Source organism: Thamnophis elegans, chromosome 1 (genome assembly GCF_009769535.1).
Source record: "Thamnophis elegans isolate rThaEle1 chromosome 1, rThaEle1.pri, whole genome shotgun sequence".
NCBI lineage: Eukaryota > Metazoa > Chordata > Lepidosauria > Squamata > Colubridae > Thamnophis > Thamnophis elegans.
Window position 1 is genome coordinate 112,124,429 of NC_045541.1, and position 25,657 is coordinate 112,150,085.

A 25,657-nucleotide genomic window follows, 5' to 3' on the forward strand; every position below is an offset into this window, starting at 1 on the left:
GCGCGTACTCTGAGCTCAGCCGTAAACCCGGGTGCAAGGGAGACTTTCGTCTGTGGGGAGTTACAGGCGGAAGTTACCCACTAGAGGCACGTGGAGAACTAGGGGGGGGGAGTGTCTGTGAACGGAAGAAAGGGAGGGGGAAATGTTATTAGACGAGCGAGCGGTTACCTTGTGTTTTTTTTTAAATCAGCGTTTCTCAATCTCAGCAACTTTAAGATATATGGACTTCATCTCCCAGAATTCCCAGTGTTAGAAATGAAGCGAGCAAGCGGTTTGGGAACCTTGAAAGGAAACTACAAATGTTGCTTTGATTTCAGATTAATTATTCCTTCCTATTTGCATTTGGTAAGAAGTCTCATTCCTCCTACAATTAAGTGGGATGGAAAATCAATGACCAATTTGAATTGATGGGATCAAAAGAGATTACTGGAGTATCCCTGGAAAAGCTGCAAGATGTGTGTGTATGTTTTTCATTTATTTGTATATTAAAATTGAAGATCGAACCTTTCCCAAGAATATACAGTTCAATAGTTAAAACTGTTTACATTTGAAATTAAAAAAATATATCAGAGATGCAAGCAATGTAAGTTATAGTGCTTGTGACAGAGGTGGTATTCAGCAGGTTCTGACCAGTTCTGAAGAACCGATAGTGGAAATTTTGAGTAGTTTGGAGAACTGGTAAATACTACCTCTGACTGGCCCCGTCCCCTTCTATTCTCTGCCTCCCGAGTCCCAGCTAATATGGGGGGGAAATGGGGATTTTGCAGTAAGCTTCCCCTGGAGTGGGAAGGGAATGGAGATTTTACAGTATCCTTCCTCTGCCACGCCCACCAAGCAACGCCCACAGAACCTGTAGTAAAAAAAAATTGAATCCCACCACTGGCTTGTGAGAAGGGTGCTGCCACTGAATCTGCAACCCTGGGCTGCACCAACAGAAGTATAATGTCAAGATGAGGGGAAATGCTACTTCCACTCTGCACTGGTCAGATTGCACCTGGAATAGTGTGTCAGTTTGGGTTGCCATAATATAAAGAGGATGCGCAGAGGAGCACTGGAAAGAATGCAGAGGACCAGAGATGGTGAAGTACTTGGAGGTCAATCCTATGAAGAATGGTTAAAGGAACTGAGTGTGTTTAGCCTTAAGAAAAGGCAAAGGGGAGACACAGCCATCTCCTGACAGTTTAAGGGCTGTCACAGGGAAAGTGTGGATTCATTCTCCATAGCACCCAAGGGTAGGACCAGAACCAATAGGTAGAAGCTTTAGAGGGAGATCTATGTTCAAAATGAGGAATTTCTTCTTCCTTCTGCTTGCCTTGGGCAGTCGAAGGTGATTTATCTCAAGTTTTCAAAGGTTGAACAATCATTTGTTTGAAACAATCTTCCATCTCTATGATTTTATTTCAGTGTTTGAAATTTTAACACCATTTTGTATTATTGAGCGCTCAGAAGTGATAGAAGGGGATAATTTTAAATACACAAATATGCTCACTTATTCCTCAAATATTTGACATAAAATACCCCTCCCTTCAACAGATTAGGCTGTATGGCAGGAAGATGCAACATGTGGCCCTTCAGATACTGCTCAACTACATGTTATTTCAGTATATTTAGTCACTGGCAATGCTAGTTAGCTTATTGATGAAGTTACCAGTATCCGAAAAATGCTGTCCTTTCCTATTATATAAAACATGAGGTTTGGCAGGAACTCCAGTAGAATACTACTAAATGATTAACTTCACATGATTCACATATATATCCTATCTGCCTGTTTAGCTACCTGCAACCCAACTGTGTTTGAAAGTAAGCCTCATGAAATTATGAAAGAAAACTGATTGATATAACCACAATGAGCTTTTAGGGAAGTTTGTAATGGAACTTCTAAGCTGCATTCAACTTTAATTTCAAATATGCCACCTTTAGATCATGCAAGGCATAATAAATAGTTAACTAAGAGCATCACTAAGCTGATGGAAGAAATAAAATATCTGATGTGTGTGTATGTAAAAGCGTTTCCTTCTAGATATTCTCAAAAATATTTTCCTGAGCTTTTACCAGAGATCTAAATCTATTACTGCCTTAAGAACAAGAAGTACACACAGACGCACGTGCACGCACACACACACACACACACACACATATATTGCAATGACATAATACCCAATAAAGGGATGTTATTGCAATAAAGATAAAGCAATGGAGGATATTCAGAAGCAGGATTCTTGTAATCAGCCTTAGTGTTATTGGATAAAACCAAGGGGAAAAAAACAGGGTGCCCCCTGTGGGCTTGTAGATTACTGCTTAAGCAGGAATCTTATTTTTGGAACAACAATTAAATTATAGTACTCTAACAAGAATCCATATCACCTACACAGACCCAAATACTCTTGGGGGAAAATCTGGTAAAGGAGAAAAACACTTCTTCCTCACAGGTAGTAGATTGATTGATTGGTTTAGGAAAAGAGGCACATGTTGATAATGTATTTTCTAAAATCTAATTTTTATGTATGGTATTTTCTTATTTAGAATCAAATGTAGAATAGTAAGAGTATGCGAGATTAAAGTCTTTGTCTTCGAATGACAAGAATGAGAGATACTGAGATAGCTTATCAAGGCAGATGTCTCACAGTGACTTCACTGATAGTTCTCTTGGCAACATCATGGAAGTGCAGCTGCTGTTTTCCAGGATAATTCTTTGACCTCCTGTTTAGCATACTGCCCCGATACTCCCTAGGAGTTTCTCAGACACATGCTGTTTAGCTTCTCAGCCTAGACTTGGTAACACTAGGAATATAAACATCAACGCATTCAAAGAAGAAAGGGGGATAAATTTTTGGTGATAATATTTGAATATTGTACCTTTCCACATGGTCAAATGTGTATTTAAACATGCAGCTAAACAGAGTTTAGTAAGCGAAACAGACAAATAATGATGTCTAGATTTGTTATTACAAGATTTTTTTTTTTTAATATGGTCTGTGACAAGCAATATCAAAGATGCCAACTCTCAAGCGCCATATTTGGGGACCAGACAAGTTTCAGCAACAATACACAGGTAGGCAGATTGTAATTTTAATTAAATATGAAAACATGAGCTGTGTACATTATTTTTTCCCTAAAAAAAAACACAGCAATCTCAAAAAGTTTTATTGTAAAATATTTTCATGAAATGAGTGAACCAGCAATACATGCATTTGCCCATCTCCTCCTCTGTAAAACAATACGATAAAGAAATAAGAGACAGGTGAGAAAGTTGACTCAGGATAGAAGAAGCGTGCCAGGCTTCAGGTATAAGAATGGAATACAACACTGACCTTCATTTCCTATGTTGGAACAAAAGAAAAAAAGGGGGGTGGGGACTTTCTCACCCAGCCATATTTGGTGTAATACTTTAAACTTTTTTCTATTTATGCTTCAACCTTGGAGAAAAATACTTTTTCTATAATAAAATAAGTTTGCTTAAATGTAACCTCGTCCCGCTTCCCCCTGCAAATTTTGGGAACCGCCCTTTTTCAAGGCTGTGATTGGCTATTTCATTCCAAGACCTTCCCCGCCCATCCCAAAGGAAAGCAGTTCTTTGATGTGGAAGCAAGAAGGGGAACAAGAAGGTAGCTCAGAGCCTGCTTGCAGACAGAACGAAAAGTGCACCTGGATGGAACAAGGTCAGGTGATGTGGATAGAGAGGTTAAAGGTCACTTTCGCCATAGAGAGCTGTCGAGAAAGACATGTAGTCCAGGGCACCAGGTACAGAATCCAGCCCAGTATAAGGTGCCATTCTAGCAATGCAATATTCAGCTTGATCTGGAGGCAGCTCCCGTCGTAATTCATCCACAGTGATATAGTTCTGCAAGAGAATACACAGATGACCATTTTCCATTTCAGTTTATTAGAAGCTTTAGCTTATTGATATCAAGCAGACATTATTTGCTAAACAGTTTAAGTCAAATCCTTTTTAATTGGATGTATTATAGAAAACTGCAGGTTGAAGATACAGATTAATTTGCTTTTAAAATGAAAACAGGTGCTGTGTGAAACTTGAATGAAAAATATCAGATTTTCCTTAGGGATGCTTAGGATCTGTTTCTTTTAAAAATTCTTACTTTAAAAGAAAAAGCTGTGTGCTGTGTGTGTACATATACACATACATGTGAGATGATAGACTGAGGGTCTATGAAATCCAAATGATGTCAACTAAGATCTTGTAAACAGAGCAACTGAAGTGAAACAAAAAAGATCTGCCAAAAGCACCTAAAGAATTTAGGATAAAAGTTAAATTCAGAACAGGCACTTCCTGATTTGAAATTCAGTCCCTTGCTAGAATAAACCCATTTAAATAATTCATTACTCTACTAGAATAGCTGAAGAACACATCAATTGATTCCCAAAGGTTGGCATCATCTGACTCCCCTTGAATGCTGTTGGACCTTATCTAATGTGGCTCAAGTGCAGAATATCAGTCTGAAAGATTCCTGTGAAATAGGCATAAGCAATAAAGCAGCTCTTCATGTATGGATCTGTTTATTCATGCCAGACACCATATGATTCACTTATTTACCATGATTCACTTAATGACCACAGTTAAAAATGGGCTGTAAACTTTTCTCTAGTCCAAAATTTAATTTTGCTTAGTGATCACAATTCTGGTGCCAGTTGTGGCCCTAAGTTGAAATTACCAGCACAAGTCTATAGTATGAATATAACTGACAACTAATAACTTGAGACATTTATTCTCACTTGGCCTTTGAATCCTTGTCATGAATGCAAAGACATAGATTGCCTCTGCCCATCCCATCGTAACAGCGGAATAGCTAGAGCAGGGGTGCCAAACTCGCGTTGTCTTGGTGTCGTCACGTGACGTATCGGAACTTCCCCCCTCGCTAAACTGGGTGGGGGTGGGGCCAGCACGTGACACGTGCAGGCCATGGGCTGCGAGTTTGACAGCCCTGAGCTAGAGAGGGATCAAGTACATACAGGCTTGAATGCTTGGGTGTATATATATGCATACAGAGTTGTTTTTTACTTATCGTAGTGATATGAATTCAATAAGCATATTTAAGAGAGAATGTGTAAGACATTCAATCCATTGTTAACGTTCCATTCCACTTTTACGGCTTCAAGCAGAATAAGATATTGATGAATTGAAGGAAAGTTCCAGATACTCAAGTATTTCAATAAAAACCACATTATCTGCTCACAGTAAGATAGTGGCCACTATAATCTTCCTTTTGCATTTATATTATAACCTGAAATCAAGCTTAAACTCTGCCACAAGTCAGCATTCTTTTCATTCAACCTGAACTCACTTTATCTCCAGCCAGGATCTTGAAAGAGGCCATAACTTGGTCAGCTGTATCAGTATCTGCTGTTTCCCGGGACATGAAGTCAATGAAGGCCTGGAATGTCACCACTCCAATGCGATTGGGATCCACAATGCTCATGATTCGAGCAAACTCTGCCTCACCCTGGGTTAGGAAATAAAATTCAGCAACAATTTAATCCAAAGGTGGCAGGAAGGAAATAATGAATAGAAATTATTCCCTAGGATAGGGATCGGCAAACTTAAACACTCAAAGAGCCATTTGGACCCGTTTCCCACAGAAAGAAAACACCGGGAGCCACAAAGGTCCTAACGGGAAGCCCCCTGTTCAATTCTGGAGCTGACTGGAAGTTCAGTCCCCCCACCATAGAGTCTCCTCCTAGCACGGCATACTTTTTTCCTCTACCTGTCATAACCGAAAGTCCTATCAATTGTGGAGACAACTGGAAAACCCTCCCCTTGCCTTAGAGTCTTCTCCTGGCGCACTGTGCTCCCCCCCCCCCCGAAGCTCCTCTCAAAATTGTGGTGCCGACCAGTGGAGCCGCAGCAGAGGGAGGAAAGAGCCCACATGCGGCTCCAGAGCCGCAGTTTGCTGACCCCTGCCCTAAGATAATTTCCCTACCCTTTAATGCAGGGGTCTAAAATGTCCATCATCCCCAACCAGCATGGGCATAACCGGATTGAAGAGCAACTCATGCAAAGGGAATGATTCTCTGCCCAAACTACAATGAATCTGAACGCATTTTGAAGGTGCAAGGGACCCAAATCCAATATGTCTGAAGCTATTTTTTCCCTTTTTAAAAATATAGCTTTATTAATTTTGAACACACAACCCTCAGAATAAAATACAACTGACATAAAGGGAAAAGGGGGAAGGATTAGAGTTAGAGAGTCACATGGCTGCAAGAAAGGAAAGGTCAGATTCTGTCCTTTTTTCTCCTCTGTACTGCTTCCCAACAGAAATATACAAATTTCATTCAACCTGCTGAAGTTTCACCCTTTGACTTCAGCAAAAGGATAGCTCTGCCAGGCTTTACCCTCTTCATCTTTGCCTATCTCCAGTTTTGCAGCACTCTGTATTTGTAACCCTTTTTCCTATAATACCATCCACTCTGCTAAACAACTAATTCCCTCACCACTGCCTATTCACTAAGCTTGCATTACTATTACTATTAGTCTTCTCATCCTTCCTATTACCCATCTTTTCCCACTTATGACTGCAGGACTGTAACTTGTTGCTTGTATCCTTACGATTTATATTGATATTGTTTCCTGATGCTTATTTGTACCCTATGACTATCATTAAGTGTTGTACCTTATGATTTTTGAGGAATGTATCATCTTTTTATGTACATTGAGAGCATATGCACCAAAGACAAATTCCTTGTGTGTCCAATCACACTTGGCCAATAAAGAAATCTATTCTATTCTATTCTATTCTCCTTTCTTCTATTCTAAACTGTTTTCTTTTTTCTACTCTTCCTACAGGTTCTTTTTGAACTCTTCCTCTGCTTTTTTTACCCATATCATTCAAATGAGGCATAATGTCAGGCCTGCAATTATATTCCTTTTAGAATTTTGACCTGCCACACTTTCTCTTATTTCATTATGCTGTTTCATTAGTATAGTTGATGGAAGGGGGGAATAGAAGGAGTAGGATTGTGGAATGTATTGTTGTCATTTCTAGAAGCCAAGGTCATCTTTTGTCTCCACACTTTTACACCTGACCGGAAGCAGCTGGGTGGAGACGCTAGCATGGAAGAGGAAGATTGGACCATGTGATAGCAATAGCAATAGCAGTGGACTTATATACCGCTTCATAGGCCTTTCAGGCCTCTCTAAGCGGTTTACAGAGAGTCAGCATATTGCCCCCAACAATCTGGGTCCTCATTTTACCCACCTCGGAAGGATGGAAGGCTGAGTCAACCCTGAGCCGGTGAGATTTGAACCGCTGAACTGCTGATCTAGCAGTAGCCTGCAGTGCTGCATTTAACCACTGCGCCACCTTGGCTCTTGATGGATTGTGGGTGTGGGGACAAGATCATGAACTTTTAACTGGGTGGGATTCTGATGTAATTTCCAGAATTGGGATTAACACAGATGTGCTAAGATGTCTGCCTTATTAAATTGGAACTTTAAGGATCGTTTTGCCTTGGACTCTGATTTAATTCTACATGATACTTGGAACGCTGACACATAATTTCCAAATAAGGGCTACTGAGATTTCAAATTTTCAAATCTTTTTTGTAAAGACCATTTTTCTGTGCAATCCCATCGGTGAAACAACTAGATGTTTTTACTTATAACATGTAATATTTTATTGTTGCTAAAGTATAGCTATACGCAGATTGTAAACCAGTCATTTATAAGCTGATATTTAACATATTGAAACCTATAGTTTAACTCATCGAAAACTATGACAACTGGTTGTGTTAAAAGTTAAAAGGACTAGAAACTACCGGATTTGATAAAATAATTTCTGAGTCACTACCTATAAGGTCAGCCCGTAGCTGTCACTGAAATCCAAAAATCAAAGTAAGTTCATTCACAAGTAATGTTTTATCATTTCTACTGAGACATCTGGCCTGACTTTCTGACTTGACAGAAAAACATTCAGATGTTTTTACATCAAGTTCAATAAAGCATCATCTCCAGTAAAATTTCACAGTCATACCATGATTAACTGCAAATGCAATGAGATCAGAAAGCTGTCCAAATATCAGGGCTAACCTTAATTTGATCACCATGTGTGATTCCTATGTGTGCATTGGAAGTGTTAGAGCAGTCAGCTGGTGGTGGTGGAAGACACAACTATTGAACTGTAAGATGCTGACAACACAAGTATGTGAAAAAAATATCTTGGCTGAGGAATTGCGGGATTGGGGGCAAATTCCATTAATATGGAAACACTGCCACTATGGTCGAAACAGAAGCTGAACTGCCCAGATGGGGTCATTGCTGCAGATGTCACTGGATTACAGGTGCTACAATTACACACCATACATGCAGGTGGTGCAGAAATGTGTGCTGGCTTTTTCTGAAAGCTAATGGCAGGTGGGTGTCACTGCTCTGATTAGTGGGCATTAGTGGACTTCAGAGATTCTGCTGTCATTTTAATATTTTCTACTCCTGTGATTCTTGGATCGAGTACATGTTAAATGCATAACTAGATAATTCCTAGAGCCATGATGGTGAACCTATGGCATGCCAGAGGTGGCATTCAGAGCCCTCTCTATGGGCACGCGCATTGTCGTGGTTGTAGAGTTTCCATGCCAGCCAGCTGGTCATTGGGTTTCCGGCACTCTGGCGCATGCCTTCCAGTTTGGGCACTCTGTGCCAAAAAGGTTCACCATTACTGTCCTAGAGTAGTGACAGAACATGTCTACATTCTCAATGTTTAAAGCAGTGTTTCTTAACCTTGGTGACTTTAAGTCCTGTGGACTTCAACTACTAGAATCCCCAGCCAGCATAGCTGGCTGGGGAATTCTAGAGTTGAAGTCCACAGGACTTAAAGTCACCAAGGTTAAGAAACACTGCTTTAAAAGAATTAACACTTGAAAAGAAATTTCAATCTGGAAAAATAAAACCACTCCTTCAGCACAGGGGTGGGTTCCGGCAGGCACTACTGCCGGTTCGATTGTGGGCGTGCTGCGCACACATGCACAGTGCAATAAAAATTGTTCTGCGCATGCACAGAAGCGAAAAACAAGATGGCGGCACCTACAGCGCTGCTCGGAGAACTGGTTCAGGGGTGTGGCAGGCCTGGGTCGCTGCCGTTTCCAGCGACCCAGGCCACCAAACCACTACCGATTTGGCCAAACTGGTCTGAACCGGTAGGAACTCACCACTGCTTCAGCAGGAAAAAAGTGGTCTTGAAAGAAAATGTTACACATTTGCATGAGGGTCTAGTAATGAACATTGATTATTTCAGAAAAACAGCCCACGAGAACAGACCTTATACAATTTTTATTCAGCCTTTACTATATTATTTCTTTTCTTCCGAAGATTCCCAAAGGAATTAATGTCAGGCAAAGTTCTGTTTCTTTTGAAAAACAGAGCTCGCATTTGGACAATTTTGTCTGTAATTAAGAGGCATTAATTCTCTTTCAGCACACTTTTAAAAATGTAAGATTTTAAATTATTTTCCATTTGAAAATCATGGACATGTATTTTTACCTTAAATTTTTTGATGTATGCCCTTTCCTTTTTAAAGGGCCAACTATACCAATGTGAAAAGAAGTGCTGTTGATGCTACATTACCATATTGTAACCAATGGCGATAAGGAAGGTGTGGAAATCTTCAGCATCCATCATGCCAGTCTTCTTCTACAAAGAGGAGTTTAAAAACAGAAGAATAAAGGGGGAAGGGGAGGGAAGAAACAGAAATGGAGAGAAAGTCCAAGAGGAGATGAACCCATAGAAGATGTTATAAGCAATGGATATTCATTAAGAAGGAATGGAAGATAAAGCATTGCATGTAATGAACATTAAAAATAAATTGAGAAAATAAGATTTGGACATTTTTCATAAAGATGAGATGGAAGTTTAAATGTAGAGAAGAAGAAAAATAGTTATGGGGATATAAAAGAAATAAAGAAATGGAAAAGTGAAGGCAGGACAGTAAGATTTTAGGCAAATTGAAAGTTTAACACAAAAGTTTGAAAATGCATAAAAAGAAACAGCACAGTGGAATTGTGGGGAAACCAGAAAGTAATACAGGGAAATATGTGCAACAAAATATAAGAGCATTGACAAGAGATGGATTAAACAAAACAAAACAAAAAAAGAGGAGAAAAAATTTGTTATTTCCTCATAATATCTGGCGATATTTCCCACTAGCATTCAGTACCTGCGCATCGTTTCCAATATCGTAACCCAAGCTGATGAGGCAGGCTTTAAATTCTTCAGGGCCAAGAGTGCCGGAGTGGTCCTGGTTATGCAGTGTATCAGATAGCAGGACATGCATTGGGGGTGATGTAAAACCAAGAAACAGAAAGAGGTGTGGGGGGGGGGGAAACAGAAGTGCAACATGCAGTGAATGAAGGAAGACACATGGAAGAAGAGTGGCATGCAGAAAAAGACAGAGGGAGGGAAAATAAAAAGTGCACAGGTTAGACACCGTGTTACCATTTCACTGTGCCAATGCATTAAAAAAATATTATTCATAAAATGTGACCTGACTAGCCAAGTGTGCGCATAACAACCTCTGCTCGTAGCAAGCGCTGAAGGTGGTTTTGCCCCTCATATCTCCCCTTATCACTGATTACACAACTTTAAAATTGCCATGTTTACCCAGCAGCCAAGCGCACAAAGACAATGAATTCGAGATCGTGCTCTCAAAATAAGAACAAAATCTTTTGAAATAAATTATAGGTCTTAAGAAGCTATAGTGACATCAGAAAGGATATTCTTTTACACATAACTACATTTTAACCAAGTGCCGTAATTTTTAATCAAAGAGCCTATATCCGCATTAGAATTCTGTCTGTCTATTTTTGATGTTTATCTTCAATTTATAAATACTAATAGTTCACATGGCATAGCACTGGATTTTCCTGTGAATGGATGCAGATTTTTCACCCTGTTGTTTGAACCAATGGCTCCTACTTGTTCATCTCGAAACAAATCAAATCAAACGAAGAAGCCCGAAAAAAATTCCAGAGAAACAACCCAGAATTTATGGTTTGTAGCAAATGCTAAACAAACCACAGACTGAACCGTATCTTAGCCACACACAATCACAGGAGAAGTCAGTTGGTATGGTAATGCTGATTTGTTGCATCATGTGAACCAGCACAGTATTAAAATGGAAATCAAGAAATCCCAAAGTACATGTAAACTCTATTGAATTGCAGCTAAGGCAAAGAATTAAATAGAGTTGAGCTTCAGTGCATACTGTTAGATCATGATTTGACTTCTGCTCTAGGATGAGAAGCCAGTCTCTGTGCCCCTTGTGGTCATAGTGAATACAACAAGTTACTTAGATAGAATTTCTTAAGTTGGGGGGACAGGTCATATTATAAAAATTGGCCTTGGTCTTTTTGAGAAAAAGTCCTAAGAACCCTCCTGAGGTAAAAACAAATGTGAGACTGAGGAGATACAGCCAAGAACAGAGACTGTTTCTGAAAGGAAGGCACAACTGCTTGCCCACACTAAAACCAATTTGCTCTGATTTTAGTGGTATATATGCTTTAAGTGAAGAACTTGGCTTAAATCTAGCAAAAAGGCTTATAAATGGGGAATGATGCTGTTTAAGTTGTAAAATATTGCAATACATTGTCAAAGTGCATTCCCTGAGGATAGTTGTACAACTAACATATATAAACCTAGCTATGGAATTACATATAAATAAATTGATACATTAAAAGAATAATCTTGTGATCGTTAGCTACTAAGACTCACCCAATGAAACTGGGCCTTTAAATTTTAAAATTTGAGAGTGAATGAAGTATGTAGTTCAATTGCTTCTATTAATCTTTCTTCTGAAAGATGCTGGCTGTAAGGGTTTCACAAAGAATTTCAAAATAATATTTGGGCTAGCACTAGGATTTGGGACTTCCAATTTTCATTCAGCCCAAAGAGACCTACTCTTGAGTGCTTACATGTATTGCTATTTCTTTCCTTCTTACCCTGTCAAAGTGATTGAAGGAGGCACGGAATTCATTCATCTGTTCCTGGCTAATTCCTTTGGCATCCCGAGTCAAAATCTGGTTTTCCACTTCATTGATAGTTCTAGCAATTGTTGTGAGGAGTTGCTCCCAACCCACTCGGATATGCTGGAAGGGAAAACAACAACAAAGGTAACTTATTTCCAGACATCTTAAGCTGAAGGACAGTATTTGATGCCGAATTCAAATGAAGTCAAGGAAATCTTGAAACAAACGTTACTTAACATAACATTTGAGAAAACTGTGTTAGTCTACAGAAGCAAAACATCAAGAGTCTGGTAGCACCTTTTCAGATTAACAAATTTTATAAAGAGGCATAAACTACTGTAAACTGCAGCGAACAAAAACATGCCTTTTAATAAAGTTTGTTAATAGGAAAATAGGAAGATCCATCTTCCTTCAAAAATCAAAAATGCTGGGAAAGTGGAAGGAATGAGAAGAGGAGAATGACTGCATTAGAGAGAAGATGAGTGCACCATTGAGATTCCTGAAGGGCCCAGATGAGGATAGACTTCCTGGAGAAGGTCTACATATGTGGCTAAGATCAATACAGCTGTCAATAATAATAATAATAATAATATAATAATAATAATAATAATAATAAAAAAAAACCACCTTGGGGATAAAGGTATTTCTAGATTTTATGGCCAAGTTATTCATTCTATTAAATGTCAGCAGGTAACTCTTTGCTTTATAGAACATGCCAATTTGGAATTGGGCCATACATAAACCAGCTTTTTGATTAATTGCACACATACACAACATCAACAGAGAGGTTGATGCAACAGTATTGTATTTCAACATTCTGACAATGAGGGCGGGAAATCCTGGGTCTCTAAAGCAGATGACTGGGGCCCGAGACAGTCTTGGAAACAGCAGTTGGCATACTGTAATTACTGCCAGACACAGTGATGGCAAAGCCTTTTTTAATAAGCTTGAGGGCTTTATCTTTGCCGCTGGGATCTCCAACATGGTGGTCATGGAGACGAACAAGCCTAAAGATACCTCACTTGGGACCTGCCAAGCTTTCTGTCCTACACTCATTTTGAAGTACATGAAGTCCTCTACTTACAACAGTTCATTTTTCACACTTATGACCCAACGGTCATAAGCAGCCTCTCCAGCATTCAGATGCTTGACAACTGGTTTATTTTTATGATGATTGCAGTGTCCTGGGGCCATGTGCTCATCTTTTGCAACTTTCTGATCAGCAAAATCAGTGGGGAAACCAGATTCATTTAACAACTGTGTTACTAAGTTACTAACAACTGCAGTGATTGATTCACTTAACAAATGTGGCAAGAAAAGTCATAAAAAGGAGCACTTTTCTCCCTTAACAATATACATTTTGGACTCAGTTGTGGTCATAAGTCGAAGACTACCTGTATTTCAAATATTACTTTTAGACAAAATTAGAAAGGGAGCTGGCAGGCTCCAAACTAAAGCACGAAAATATCCTGATATTTCTTATAGAAAACATAAGTGTTTTCAGAAAAACAAAATGGGGAAAGCAAAGGCAGTTAATTGCTTTGTTCGAAAATATGCCTACTTTGCCCACCCCCCTGCCTCCAAAATCTTATGATAAATTGGAGATTGAGTGAGCATTCCGCAGGGTTACAATTCATTTGGTAAAAGATGAAGGAACAAATGGGTGCTTTGTAATTAGCCACACTTACTATGATTGCTGTTTTGTGAATGGATAAACCTTCCATGGCAGCCATTTGTTTCAACCAACACACTATGCTCTGAAAAAAGTGCACCCTGACTCTTACTCTAGGATAATCTCTAACTGCTGTGTGACCTTCATTATATGAGAAAAGCAGCTGCCAACCTCACCACATTCCTCAGTTTATCTTAAACAAAGCAGATCCAAGTAGAAATTCTGGACTTTCGAGGTCTCCTTACCACGTCTTTGCTTACAGTACAGCAAATATTGCGTTGCATGTGTTTATATTTATACACAACGTCGGTGTCAGCTAATAATATTGGTCTGCCATCCTTTGGCAAGGAATCCTTTTACACACAGCAGAACTGTGTAGTGCCGTGTTTTCCCCGAAAATAAGACAGGGTCTTTATTTTCTTTTGACCCCCGAAATAAGCACTTGGCCTTATTTTCGGGGAGGTCTTATTATTTTTGAGGTGCAGGAGGTGGCGAGCGTGGTCACCATGGCTGCTGCTGTGTTGCAATATTTTCAGAGAGGACTTATTTTAGGACATGTGTTCAAAAGCCCGATTGGGCTTATTATCCGGGGAGGGCTTATTTTTGGAAAACAGGGTATTAGCATTCATTCTCTTCAAAGATCCTTTCCTTGCAAGCTTATACAATACTCCGAGTCTTTACCTCCATAGTGTAGTTGGTGTGCTTATTATCGAAGATTAGAGCCTCCTGAATCTGCTGGTGATCTCCCTCCAGCTGATCAATCTTTGGTTTATAGTTCACAATGCTCTTCTCGTACTGCCGCAGGTGATTAAGCTGGTCCTCCAGGGTCCCATGCATCTCTATGGAGATGCGGCCAATCTCCTATAGGAGCCAAAGGAAACAGAGAGGTAAGGAACAAGTTCCAACATGAAAGGCATTTGCTCCGACTGTTCCCTAAATGAACTAAAATGCTTTAACCACAGGCCTTGCAGTCTCAGAAGAATTCAACTTGACTTGCAAGCTTTTTTAGAGGAAAGGTAAACAGAACAGAACACTGGATCTTATGTAAGGATGCCTTTTCTGGTGCGGATGGAGAATATCTATCATGGGGCTTTCCCCTACCACTGAAAGACACCTTCATACTTATTTCACTATAGAAAAATATAGTGCAATTCCTATCTTGGACATTAATCACCGAAACTGCTGTTTAACTGGATGGAAGCATATTGAGCTGGATTTCCCATCCTCTCCAAGCAATAGATCTTTGGCTGCAAGATGAGAAAATGAAGTTCAATGCATTTGGAGGGCAGCATATGGAGGAAATCTGTTTTAAATCTTTAATCCATAATTGGGAGTAGCTTCTTTTCAGATAAAATGCAATAGGCACAATACAATTATTGCAAAATTCAATAAAAGGCAAAGAATGCACATAGTATGGCTTGCAGCCAATGGAGAGAGGCATCCAATTATGAGCTATTATAAAATTAATCCAAAGCGAATTAAAAAGGAACAAATCTGAAAAAATACACTTAAAATACAAAAGCTCAATGTGGCTCCAATATGTATTTCATGTTCATTTATCCAGGGTCCTCGATAAAATTCAGTCCTTTTAACTATACACACATACATACACATAATTTTTTTGGATCTATCCATTCCAGTGACATACTGTAACCACACTGGAACCCTGATAAATTTGTTCTTTTTAAAATAGGGCTTTCAGTCGCAAGATAGTTGCATATCCCTGCTATTGATCACAGGGTTATCAAACCCATTTCAGCCATTGCCACATTTTGTATGTTAGAAAGCCCAAATCTGTGCCAAATGTCACCTTTCTCCAAAGCCTCTCTTATATAGCCTTACTTTTCTTCACATAAACTTACACACACACACACACACACACACACACACACTTTGTGAAATTGTTATATGACAAACTGAGCTCTTTGGCAACCTACTGGTTTTAATGAGATATTTTAATCTATCTATATATGTCCATAGAGGAATATACACAATTTTAATTCATAAATAATATGAGAACTTTTGGCACTGGCATTAAATACCTCTATATAACAATGTGCTTTTTCACTTCAGAGGAAGAAAAAGCCCTAGATAGCAACTCATCAGGAGAATTTCTATACTAAAATTGCTTACACTGCTGGGGCAGAGTTCTTCTGTGATAAGCTGAAAGATGTATTAAATTGCACAGTATATCTAATCAAGTGCAGAGTCAGTAAGCTCCATTTCTATACAAAATGCAAAAACAGCATGTCTATCTCATAATTTCATAGTTATTAAGTGTCCCTCCTATAGCGCATCCTTAAACATTTCACGACAATAGAGACCCTGGGTTAAAAATAAGTAAATGGCAGAGCCAGCATTTTGGCCCTCCAAACTCTCCAAGGATAGTTTATAAGGCTGGAAGCTGGTGAAGCTGAAAATATAATTGGTTGATGTCAAGGCTCAGAAGAGAAAAGCAGAATTTCTGTTCATTCAAAAGACTGTGAGGAAAATATCTAGAAGACTGGTCCCCAACCTTTGCAACTTGGTGGCCTGGTTGGAGTGGGGGAGAGGGGAACCAGGCCATGAGAGTGGTGGGCCAGTGCAGACGCACATGTCCACAGCTCAATTTGTGCAAGCAGTGGGCTGGCACACATGCACACACAGCTCAACTTGCACAAATTGAGCTGTGCATATGCGCATCAGGCATATGGCCCAGTTCCAAATAGGCTACACCCCAGTAGTGGGCTACAGCCTGGGAGTTGGGGACCCATAACCTAGAGTGTATATATAAACCATATATTCAGAAACTTTTTAATGTGTACATGACTTTTTGGTGCTTGCAATATAGCAGCTAATCTAGCTGGGTCATCTCTGTGAGCTTTTACTGTCAGCAAGCAAATATGAAGTTAAGCATCAAAGTATAGGATGTCTGAGAAGTGCACAGTCCTGCAACCATTGTTCCATTCCTACTCTTTGTTGCCTCATCACATTTTGCGATGTAGGCAAAGATCACCTTCATTCGCAAGAGGACAGGGGATGACAGGGTGGGTCCTGGGTGACCCCTGTCTTCAGAAGAAGACTAGAGAAGCAAGGAAGAGGAGGAGGCAACAGTTGCCATCCATGAGAAACCATCAGCATCAGAAGAATTCCTACAATATGGTATTTTCCAAAACTACCTTAAAATTTATTGCAATGATGATGTTATCTTTTGAAGTCAGGATTAGGTCAGTTTGTAAAATAGCCTTTCAAATAGCCTTAATGTTTAAGTTATTTTTTCTAGAAGAGCTATTGTAAGGCTCAGGTTTTTATGTCACCATCTTAACTGGAAGCCCGCCTACAATTCCAACTTTCAGCATTTTCTGTGGAGTAGCAGCAGTTCAGCAGCTGAAAACCTCCCCCAGACAAATGGAGCCACATGGAGAAGGGCATTAATCCCTAAAGTGTGCAGCTGATGTGCAGGGCCCAAAATGTCCTCAAATCAAGTGTGGAAGCAGCCTAGGAGATCTTTCTGTTTTTGGCTTGAATATGTTTCGAAACAGTAAGTTCTTTGGCAGAAAGTATCCGATTAAACATTGAGTTTTACCTCCATCTTGGTTTGGATCCAGGGCCCAATGACATTGGCCTGAGCCCCAAATTGTTTGCGGAGTCTCTCGTTATGCTGCTGCCGTGCATGTTCTTCTATCAGGGCCTGATCTCTTCTGGGAACAAGTTGTCTCACCTTTAGTAAAAACACAAAAGCTCAGAATCTTTTGCACAATATTGTTAAATGTGAAGAAATAAAAATGATCCCTGAAATTAGTCAAGCAATATTTACTACATCGACAGAAAATAAAGCCATTATTACTGGTTTTATTCAGTTTATTATTTGTGGGTAAGAGTTTAACTGAACTCGTACCCACAAATAATACAATCTCCACAGATGAGGCACAACACTAAACACATCAGGAGATCGGCCAGTACAAATACCAAAGTTTCTATATAAATGCCAAATAAATCATTTTTAATCTGCAATAGCGCTAACAGCTACAATGACCTTTCCACAATATAGTTCTGACCAAAAATATTCAGATCACTTCTACTGAAATCTCCCAGCTGCTGGCCATACTAGCTAAGAATTCTGGTAAGCGCATTATTAATACCTGTACGGCCTCAGATAGAGAAAGGCTGGTTCAAGCCATCATGCCTCTCAGTAAATATCTATCCTTTGAGAGGTCAAGAATGAGATATATAATCCAGAATTAGCTTTTGCAATCAACACCAATGATTCCTTTCCTATAGAACAAGGGATCAGAAAAGTTGAGCAAAATATTGGGCACCTGAGAGAAGTTACACTGAAGTTACAGATCTAATATGCAGAATGAAGTCCCACTGAGCTCAGGAAGATTTACTCCTCAAAGAATTCAGAATCAGAACAGAGCTGGAAGGGACCTTGGAGGTCTTGTAGCCCAGCCTCCTGCTCAAGCAGGAGACCCTATATCATTTCAGACAAGTGACTCTTCTTAAAAACCTTCAATGATGAAGCACCCACAACATCTGAAGGCAAGCTTCAGGCGTTCCACTGGTTAATTGGCCTCACTATTAGAAAGTTTCTCCTCAATGCTTGGGATGAACCACTAAAAAGGTGCAAGAATACCCAGCGGGACAAGCAGCTCAACCTTGAAAGCAACTCACATGGTCCCATTTGCCATTGATTTCCTGTGGGCTGATAGTGGTGTAAGGATTGGTTCCTGCCATGTTGACATGGTAGGTCTGGACAATTTTTGACACTTCATTGTGGATTCCTAGGATAGCTTGTCGCTCTTTGTCAGCATCTGGCAAGGTAGCTTTAAACTGTTCATGGGCCGTAGTCAGTCCCTGACAAAGCAAAATAACATAGTCATGGGAAATGAAACACTTCTTAAAATATAACATTATAAACCCTAACACCCCACAGAAAAATCTAAATCTATTTATAACAGTTCAACAGGGAAGTACATGGTATCACTGCATGGTAAGAAAATACTCCCCCCCACCCCCCACCCCCGAGATTAGAATTTTTAAAAACAATTTGGAAAGAGAAAAATTTAAACTTGGTTCAATTAACAATTTTCTACAGTGTGGGTGTATCAAGAGTATGCCAGAAACATTATAAGACAAGTTTGCTAAATACATATATTCTCTTTAATAACCTTGAGGCTAAATATTCATGTCATTTAATAGGCTAAATTTTATATCATTTATACTATAAGATTTAATTCTTTCTGAAGCAGAAATAGGATTTTTTTTTCTTTTTAAACATAAAAACATCCATACGCCTTTGTGATTAAGGCCACCTTTTCACACGTTCATTCAAGGAAAATCCTTGAGACACTATAAACAAACTTGCATATTGATTCTATGAAGTCCAGGGACATCCAAAATAATCATGTCCCATGGCTTACCAACTATTGACAGTTTTAGATATCCAGACTAATGTTTTCAAATGGAATAGTTCATCTCTCCTTTGAGCATTAGATCTGGGTTAAGAATTTGCTTGTATGCATTAAAAGGAAGACATATTTGGCATGTACTATGTATTATGATTTGGTCTTAATAGCCGCTTCTCTGCCACGATTCTCTTAACTATGATCCATGGAAAAGAAAAATATCCTCTGTAGCTGTCTCCCTAGCTTTACTGAATCATGACATCTTACTTTAGTGGCAGATAGGACAAAATCAGGAAAACTGATTTAGACTGATTGTCCACTCCTACAAATATCAGAAAATAGATCTGGGGCAGGGGCAAGGGACTGGGAAATGCATGTTCTGCATTTGCTCCCAGCTGTATATGTGGTATGGACTGGCATGCACCAATATTTCTCATCCATTTAGGGATAGTGGCTGTCACCTGCCTGTGTCTGTGGGAGAAGAGAAGCTATTTGTTGTTGGGCAGACAACATCTGAATCAGCTAGTGCAGCGGTGTCAAACTGGCGACCCTTGTGGCTGGATGCATCACATGTAGGCCACACCCACCCCAGCTCCGCGAAGGGGAAAACATCGTGAAACGTCACTTGATGGCAACGTGACGTCACGAATTTGACACCCGTGAGCTAGTGTCATGAACCTACTATAATCAAAGATTGAAAAGGCAGTATTTCAAACATACATACCTGAATCTCTTCAATTGTGTGGACAATAAATGTATCCTGAAGGTCCTCCATAGCGCCCTCCATCCAATTATTAAAAGGTGCAGCTCGTTTGGCATACTCTAGATACAGCTGATCAATCGTTTCCAGCAGTTTTTCTGTTCTCTGTAATGAGTCCAGAGAAAAATAATGCATGATAGACAAAAATGTAGGTATTATATTATTCTGAACATTGAATGATTTATATAGTAAGATGAAAAATGTTCTGACCTTACCAGGTCAGAAGAACAGGTTTAACACCACTCTAACCATCTCAGAAATGTGTCAATTTTGAACAATTCTGGTAAGGATGGAACCTTTTACGCAGCCCTATTAACTATATCATTGGGGTATTTTTCTTTCTTATCTTTTTTCCTTGTATGCTAAAAAAGGATATTTTCAAAATTATATTCCTCTCTTATTCAGACCACAAATCAGATAGACATATAAATACATTACATTTTAATTTATATAAAGAATAAGCAATGATCTAGAATAGTACTCTGAGTATAAAAATGTCACAGAACATGGGGGAATACAGTATATAGCAAAGTACTTCATAGATTCATAAGTTTTGTGTATGTATGTGTATAAATAATTAATTGTATAAATAGTATCAAATGTCTGATAAGCTTTAGAATCTGGTCTCAGCAATGTATACATTCTTCATTACTTCCTTCTCCATTTCTCTATCACCATTTAACAGATATTACCATCAAGCTGAACAAAAAGAGGGTTTACAAAATAATGATAAAAGTCTCCATGAAATACAACCAATAAATAATGAAATAGTTAAGTGCCAAATAAAGGGCTCTGGAGAGCTTACTAATTTTAAAAGATCATGGAAAATAGAAAAGGCATTTGCTTTACACTTAAAAGACATTGACTCTCCTAAGTTGAGATTATAAATATAATATAAATCTGAAAAAAATAAAATCAAATAAATCGGAATTAGATGTCCATTTAATTTGAGCTCAGGTCAAAGCAAATTTTTAATCTCCTCTTGATATCTGTCTTTGTTAACCTGATGCCCTCCGCATAATTATTATTATTTCCACACTGCTTGAGAATGCTAGGAGTGAAAGTACTAGATTGAGTAGGGCTGATTTATGAACTTAAATATCCTTATTTCAGCTTGCAGACAAAATGAAGTCTAGCAGGGAAACTTACAGTGTCATAAATTGTTTGAATGAATGAGTGTGAGCGTATATGTATTTCTTGTTTTGACTTTAATGTTCCAAAAACTACCTGAAGGACCTCTACATTTCACATACATACATATAATCTACTTGTGGCACTGTGCATCCATCTATCTATCTATCTATCTATCTATCTATCTATCTATCTATCTATCTATCTATCTATCTATCTATCTATCTATCATCTATCTATCTATCTATCATCTATCTATCCATCCATCCATCTATCATCTACATAAAATGTATAGTGTCATAAATAGATTGTATGTATGTATGTATTACCGTATTTTTCGGAGCATAAGATGCATTGGAGAATAAGACGCACCAAGGTTTTGAAGAAGCAAATTAAAAAAAAGTTTTTGCACTCTGCAAACTCCCCCAAAACGGCCCATTTTTTGCAAAAACCGGCCTGGTTTTTTTCCAAAAAAGGGCGTGGATAGCCTTTAGAAGGCTTGTAGAACGCTCCTGGGGGGAAGGGCAAAAACGAGCAAAAAACGGGCCTATTTTTTTTATCATAAAAAGGGTATGGATAGCCTTTAGGAAGCTTATAGAGTGCTCCTGGGGGCTGGGGGGGGAACGTTTTTTGCTCATTTCTGCCTTCCCCAGCTCTAGTTCTCTGAAAGCCTCCATAAGGCTATGCACGGTCATTTTGGTCAAGGGGTGGGGTTTTGGGAGGCAAAAAATGCTGTATTCAGTGTATAAGATGCACCCAGATTTTCAGCCTCTTTTTTGAGGGAAAAAAGTGTGTCTTATACTCCGAAAAATATGGTATGTATGTATGTACGTAAGTATGTATGTATGTACGTATGTAAAATGAGAATCCTTCAGGTAGCTTTTGGAACATTAAAGTTAAAACAAGAATTGACTGGATCCAGAACTGAAATGCAAGATGCAGAACAAGGGCTTATTATGGATCCGATTAAACATTGTCCAACTTTACATGGGAAATCTTGATTTCTGAAGTGTCTTTTAAAAGAAACTTGAGATTCTCCAAAGTTACTGCAATACCATTTTTTCTATCTTTATCATTGGTTAAGTTTGCTAGGGCTGCTGAAAATGATACTCACAGCTCAGCAATATCAGAGGAGCCCAAGTACCCAATCTTGGAGAGTTTACCCTAGCAACTACCATAGATAATTGACCACTAAGTCAATTTTTACTTTCCTGCTCCCAAAGTTCAAGAGAGGAACAGTCAGAAAAACTAGTAAAAATACATTGCAGGCTTAGAATGCACAAACATCTTTTACCTCCAATGCTTCTCGACGTTTTTGGGTTAGAGCTCCAAGGTTATCCCACTGGTCACATATTTTCTGGCATCTGGCATTGACACTCGGTGAATCATAATAATCTAGCTCACTAACAAAAACAAGAATTTTAAAAAAGTGAGAAAAGAAAAAACCTTTATCCAACCCACTGGTAGAAGATTAATACAAAATCTTTTATGAAACAATGTAAATAATTGATGACACACAAAGGTCATAAAATAGTTGTGCTGGAGAAAACGAAGTCCGTCTAAGCCTGCTATCCATTCTGATCACCTCTGCCCAGAATACTTTTGCACATCAAGAATTCATCTGACGTATTTTCATAGTTTTTATCCTCCATAATTTTGTAGCATTAAATCACATTAGTGGCATGGTGAATGAAATATTTTTTTCTATCTGCTTTGAATTTCTTAGTCAACAGAGGTATGAAAATACAAGTATTATAAGAGGTGAGAGCCACACTATATTGCCAAAAGTATTCGCTCACCCATCCAAATAATCAGAATCAGGTGTTCCAATCACTTCCATGGCCACAGGTGTATAAAATCAAGTACCTAGGCATGCAAACTGTTTTTACAAACACTTATGAAAGACTGGGTGGCTCTCAGGAGCTCAGTGAATTCCAGCATGGAACTGTGATAGGATGCCACCTGTATAACAAATCCAGTCGTGAAATTTCCTCGCTCCTAAATATTCCACAGTCAACTGTCAGCTGTATTATAAGAACGTGGAAGTGTTTGGGAATGACAGCAACTCAGCCACGAAGTGGTAGGCCACGTAAACTCGTCCAACATCAGTGTGTGACCTCACAAATGCACTTCTGGAAGAATGGTCAAACATTCCCATAAACACACTCCTAAACCTTGTGGACAGCCTTCCCAAAAGAGTTGAAGCTGTTATAGCTGTAAAGGGTGGACCGACGTCATATTGAACCCTATGAATTAGGAATGGGATGTCACTTACAGTAAGTTCATATGCCAGTAAAGGCAGGTAAGCGAATACTTTTGGTAATATAGTGTATGTAGTCACCAGCCTTGTCTGCACCCAAGTAAGTTTTAATTCTATTGTATCTGAACTTAAATTATCATTTGCCCAACAAAAGGATAGCTCTGCTGCCTTAGCTGAGCTCATAAGGCTAAGATGAGCCATACCTGCCTAAAACATGAAAAGGAGGAAATCCCTAGGATGTTAGATAGACTTGAAACTATCTAACTTGAAACTTGAAAGATAAATGTTTGCAAAATCATAAAAAAATGGAGCTCAGGTGAAAGCAAACTTTTAATGTCCTTGTAATAGTTGTCTTTGTTAACCTGATGCCCAAGAGATAATTACTATTATTTCCACCGTGGTTGGGAATACTGGGAAAGACAGTACTAGATTGAGGAGGGCTGATTTATGGGCTTGGATGTCCTTATTTGAGCTTGCAGACAAAATTAAGGCTCAAAATTGATGAAATATGTAATCTATGCACACCAGCCATGTCTCTTTCATGGGGGGGCTGGGGCATGGCCAGCACAATGTCAGTCGTGTCGGGGGTACCTGTGGTGGCCCAAGCACTCTGCCAGCAAAAACAGACTCCTGTTTTCTGCTCCAACAGCCTCCTGCAACTCTCCACCAGTGAAAACAGAGCTCAGGAGGGCTGCACACAGCCAACCCGAGCTCCATTTTCACCAGAAGAAGCACCGTGGGCTGGTCCTTTGCTGTTTCCAAGGTGGCTCCATGGGCCAGATCTACCCGGTGGGCTGGATCCAGCCCCCGAGTCTTGAGTTTGACAGCCCTGCCATAGTGCATAGTTCCCTTTCTGATCCCAACAGTTCTTTTTTTTTTGGCACTCAAGTCCCTGCTTCTCTAAACTTCTGATTTAAAGAAGGAGCAGAACTGAATTTGAAGCCCATCAACCATCAAAAAGTAAACCGCGTGCTTGTGGAAGCCATACTTGAGTTCTTGTGCAATAGCAGCGATCTGTTCTACACGGTCCTGGTGAGCAGCCAGATCACTTTCAAAGGCCTCGTGTTTCTTTAGCAGAGCCTTGATCTCCGAGAGGGTGGCTGTTTCATAATCCTTCTGCTGCAACATGGCTTCTTTGCCTACCAAGAGGTGGACAGCGAAGAGGAATGAATCAAGGGCCTAAAGGTGACCAATGTACATAAGAAGTATCTTCTAACAGAAGTTTATTTATAGCAGTTTAATCATATTAGTAAGAAATAAGGTTTGTTCTATGGAATACTGTCTCAGAGTCACTATATTTACTTGGAAAAGTCTGATCTCCTTTCAATTCAATCCCATTTTCTGGAACATAAACCATCCTATTGGGGGTGTCTTCCTTCCATTTGCTTCAGAGGCACGACTGGAATGTTAAAAAAATTTCTAACGTTGCTGCATGTGGGAAGGTGGTAGCAAATTTCTCATTTTCACCATAACCCAAAAAAGAGACATAAAAGGAAATACACTTGAGAAAGGTAAAGTGTGATACTTGTACAATTGGTTACAGATACTGATGCTCCCTGCACACCTTCCTTCTACTTTGCTCATGCCTGATAAGGTGGATGCCCTGTCCCTGCTATTAAAAAAACCCTAACCTTCATGGTATGATTAATATACTATTTTTATATAGCAAAGTCAAGATGTCTTATAATGGACATATCCGAAGGCAAAGAATTATATTCAAAGGGTCCCTAGTCCTTGGTAGGCGCCATTTACAGCTACAACTTCCACCAAAGGAAACTTTGGCTGAAATGTAAACACTGATTTTAATAAAGAAATAAGTAGAAGTTTCTCTGGAAGTCTTATAGGTGTAATCCTGTAAGGCAGTAGTGTCAAAGATTGCCAAGGTAGGTATGTCTTTGGTGGAATAGCCCAAAATTTCCATGGGGGCAGGCTTATTCTGTGTCTCATGTATTAATTTGACCTTGAATCGTCTTCCTGGGAGGAGCCTGCTGGTGGTGGCAGCAAAAAATCAGCTGCCTCCGAATTCCTGGCTACGTACCTGTTTAGAGGATCTTCCATCTGACGTCTTATCAGGTTTTCTTATCCTTCAGGCAAGAAGGAAAGAAGAAACTGTTTTGCTGGCAAATGCTCTTCGATTTTTTCAGCTTTGTGCTTGCAAGGAAAGGGGGGCTAGCCCAAGGCAGAACGGCTGTCCGTGCTGGGAACTTCAAACTGCCTTGTGCAGGACAAAGTAGGTCTCCCCCACTCTGCTCAAAGTTTTGTTTGATTTAATCTTATCACGAGCTGAATCCGTTTACTGCGTGGACAATAATTGTTTATCAACATTTTAGCTTCTTTTCTTTTTCTCCTCCGAAAAATTATTTACTTAGAGGCTTTTAAAATGGCGCTGAGCAGGCTGGTTTCTCCGGTAATAACGAACACTTTTTGCTAATCCTCACAAGAATTCAAAACAAAAGAGATTGCTTATCATATGTTTT

General features: G+C 39.3%; 1 protein-coding gene across 3 annotated transcripts in view; it reads right to left on the reverse strand.

Moving 5' to 3' along the window:
* Positions 1 to 3,053: 3,053 nt before the first annotated feature.
* Positions 3,054 to 25,657, reverse strand: part of ACTN1 (actinin alpha 1) — a 128,784-nt gene continuing 106,180 nt past the window's right edge. Inside the window, exons 12-22 of one of the 3 annotated variants that reach the window (XM_032227805.1) lie at positions 24,169 to 24,319; positions 22,215 to 22,323; positions 19,754 to 19,894; positions 18,296 to 18,478; positions 17,208 to 17,342; positions 14,324 to 14,503; positions 11,944 to 12,090; positions 10,164 to 10,244; positions 9,575 to 9,640; positions 5,301 to 5,459; positions 3,054 to 3,841 (exon numbers count right to left, since the gene is read on the reverse strand). In XM_032227805.1, the coding sequence (XP_032083696.1) occupies positions 3,683 to 3,841; positions 5,301 to 5,459; positions 9,575 to 9,640; positions 10,164 to 10,244; positions 11,944 to 12,090; positions 14,324 to 14,503; positions 17,208 to 17,342; positions 18,296 to 18,478; positions 19,754 to 19,894; positions 22,215 to 22,323; positions 24,169 to 24,319 (1,511 nt within the window). In that variant the 3' untranslated portion in view covers positions 3,054 to 3,682. The remainder of the gene's footprint in view (positions 3,842 to 5,300; positions 5,460 to 9,574; positions 9,641 to 10,163; positions 10,245 to 11,943; positions 12,091 to 14,323; positions 14,504 to 17,207; positions 17,343 to 18,295; positions 18,479 to 19,753; positions 19,895 to 22,214; positions 22,324 to 24,168; positions 24,320 to 25,657) is intronic. The other 2 variants (XM_032227788.1, XM_032227798.1) reach the window with 2 other exon arrangements.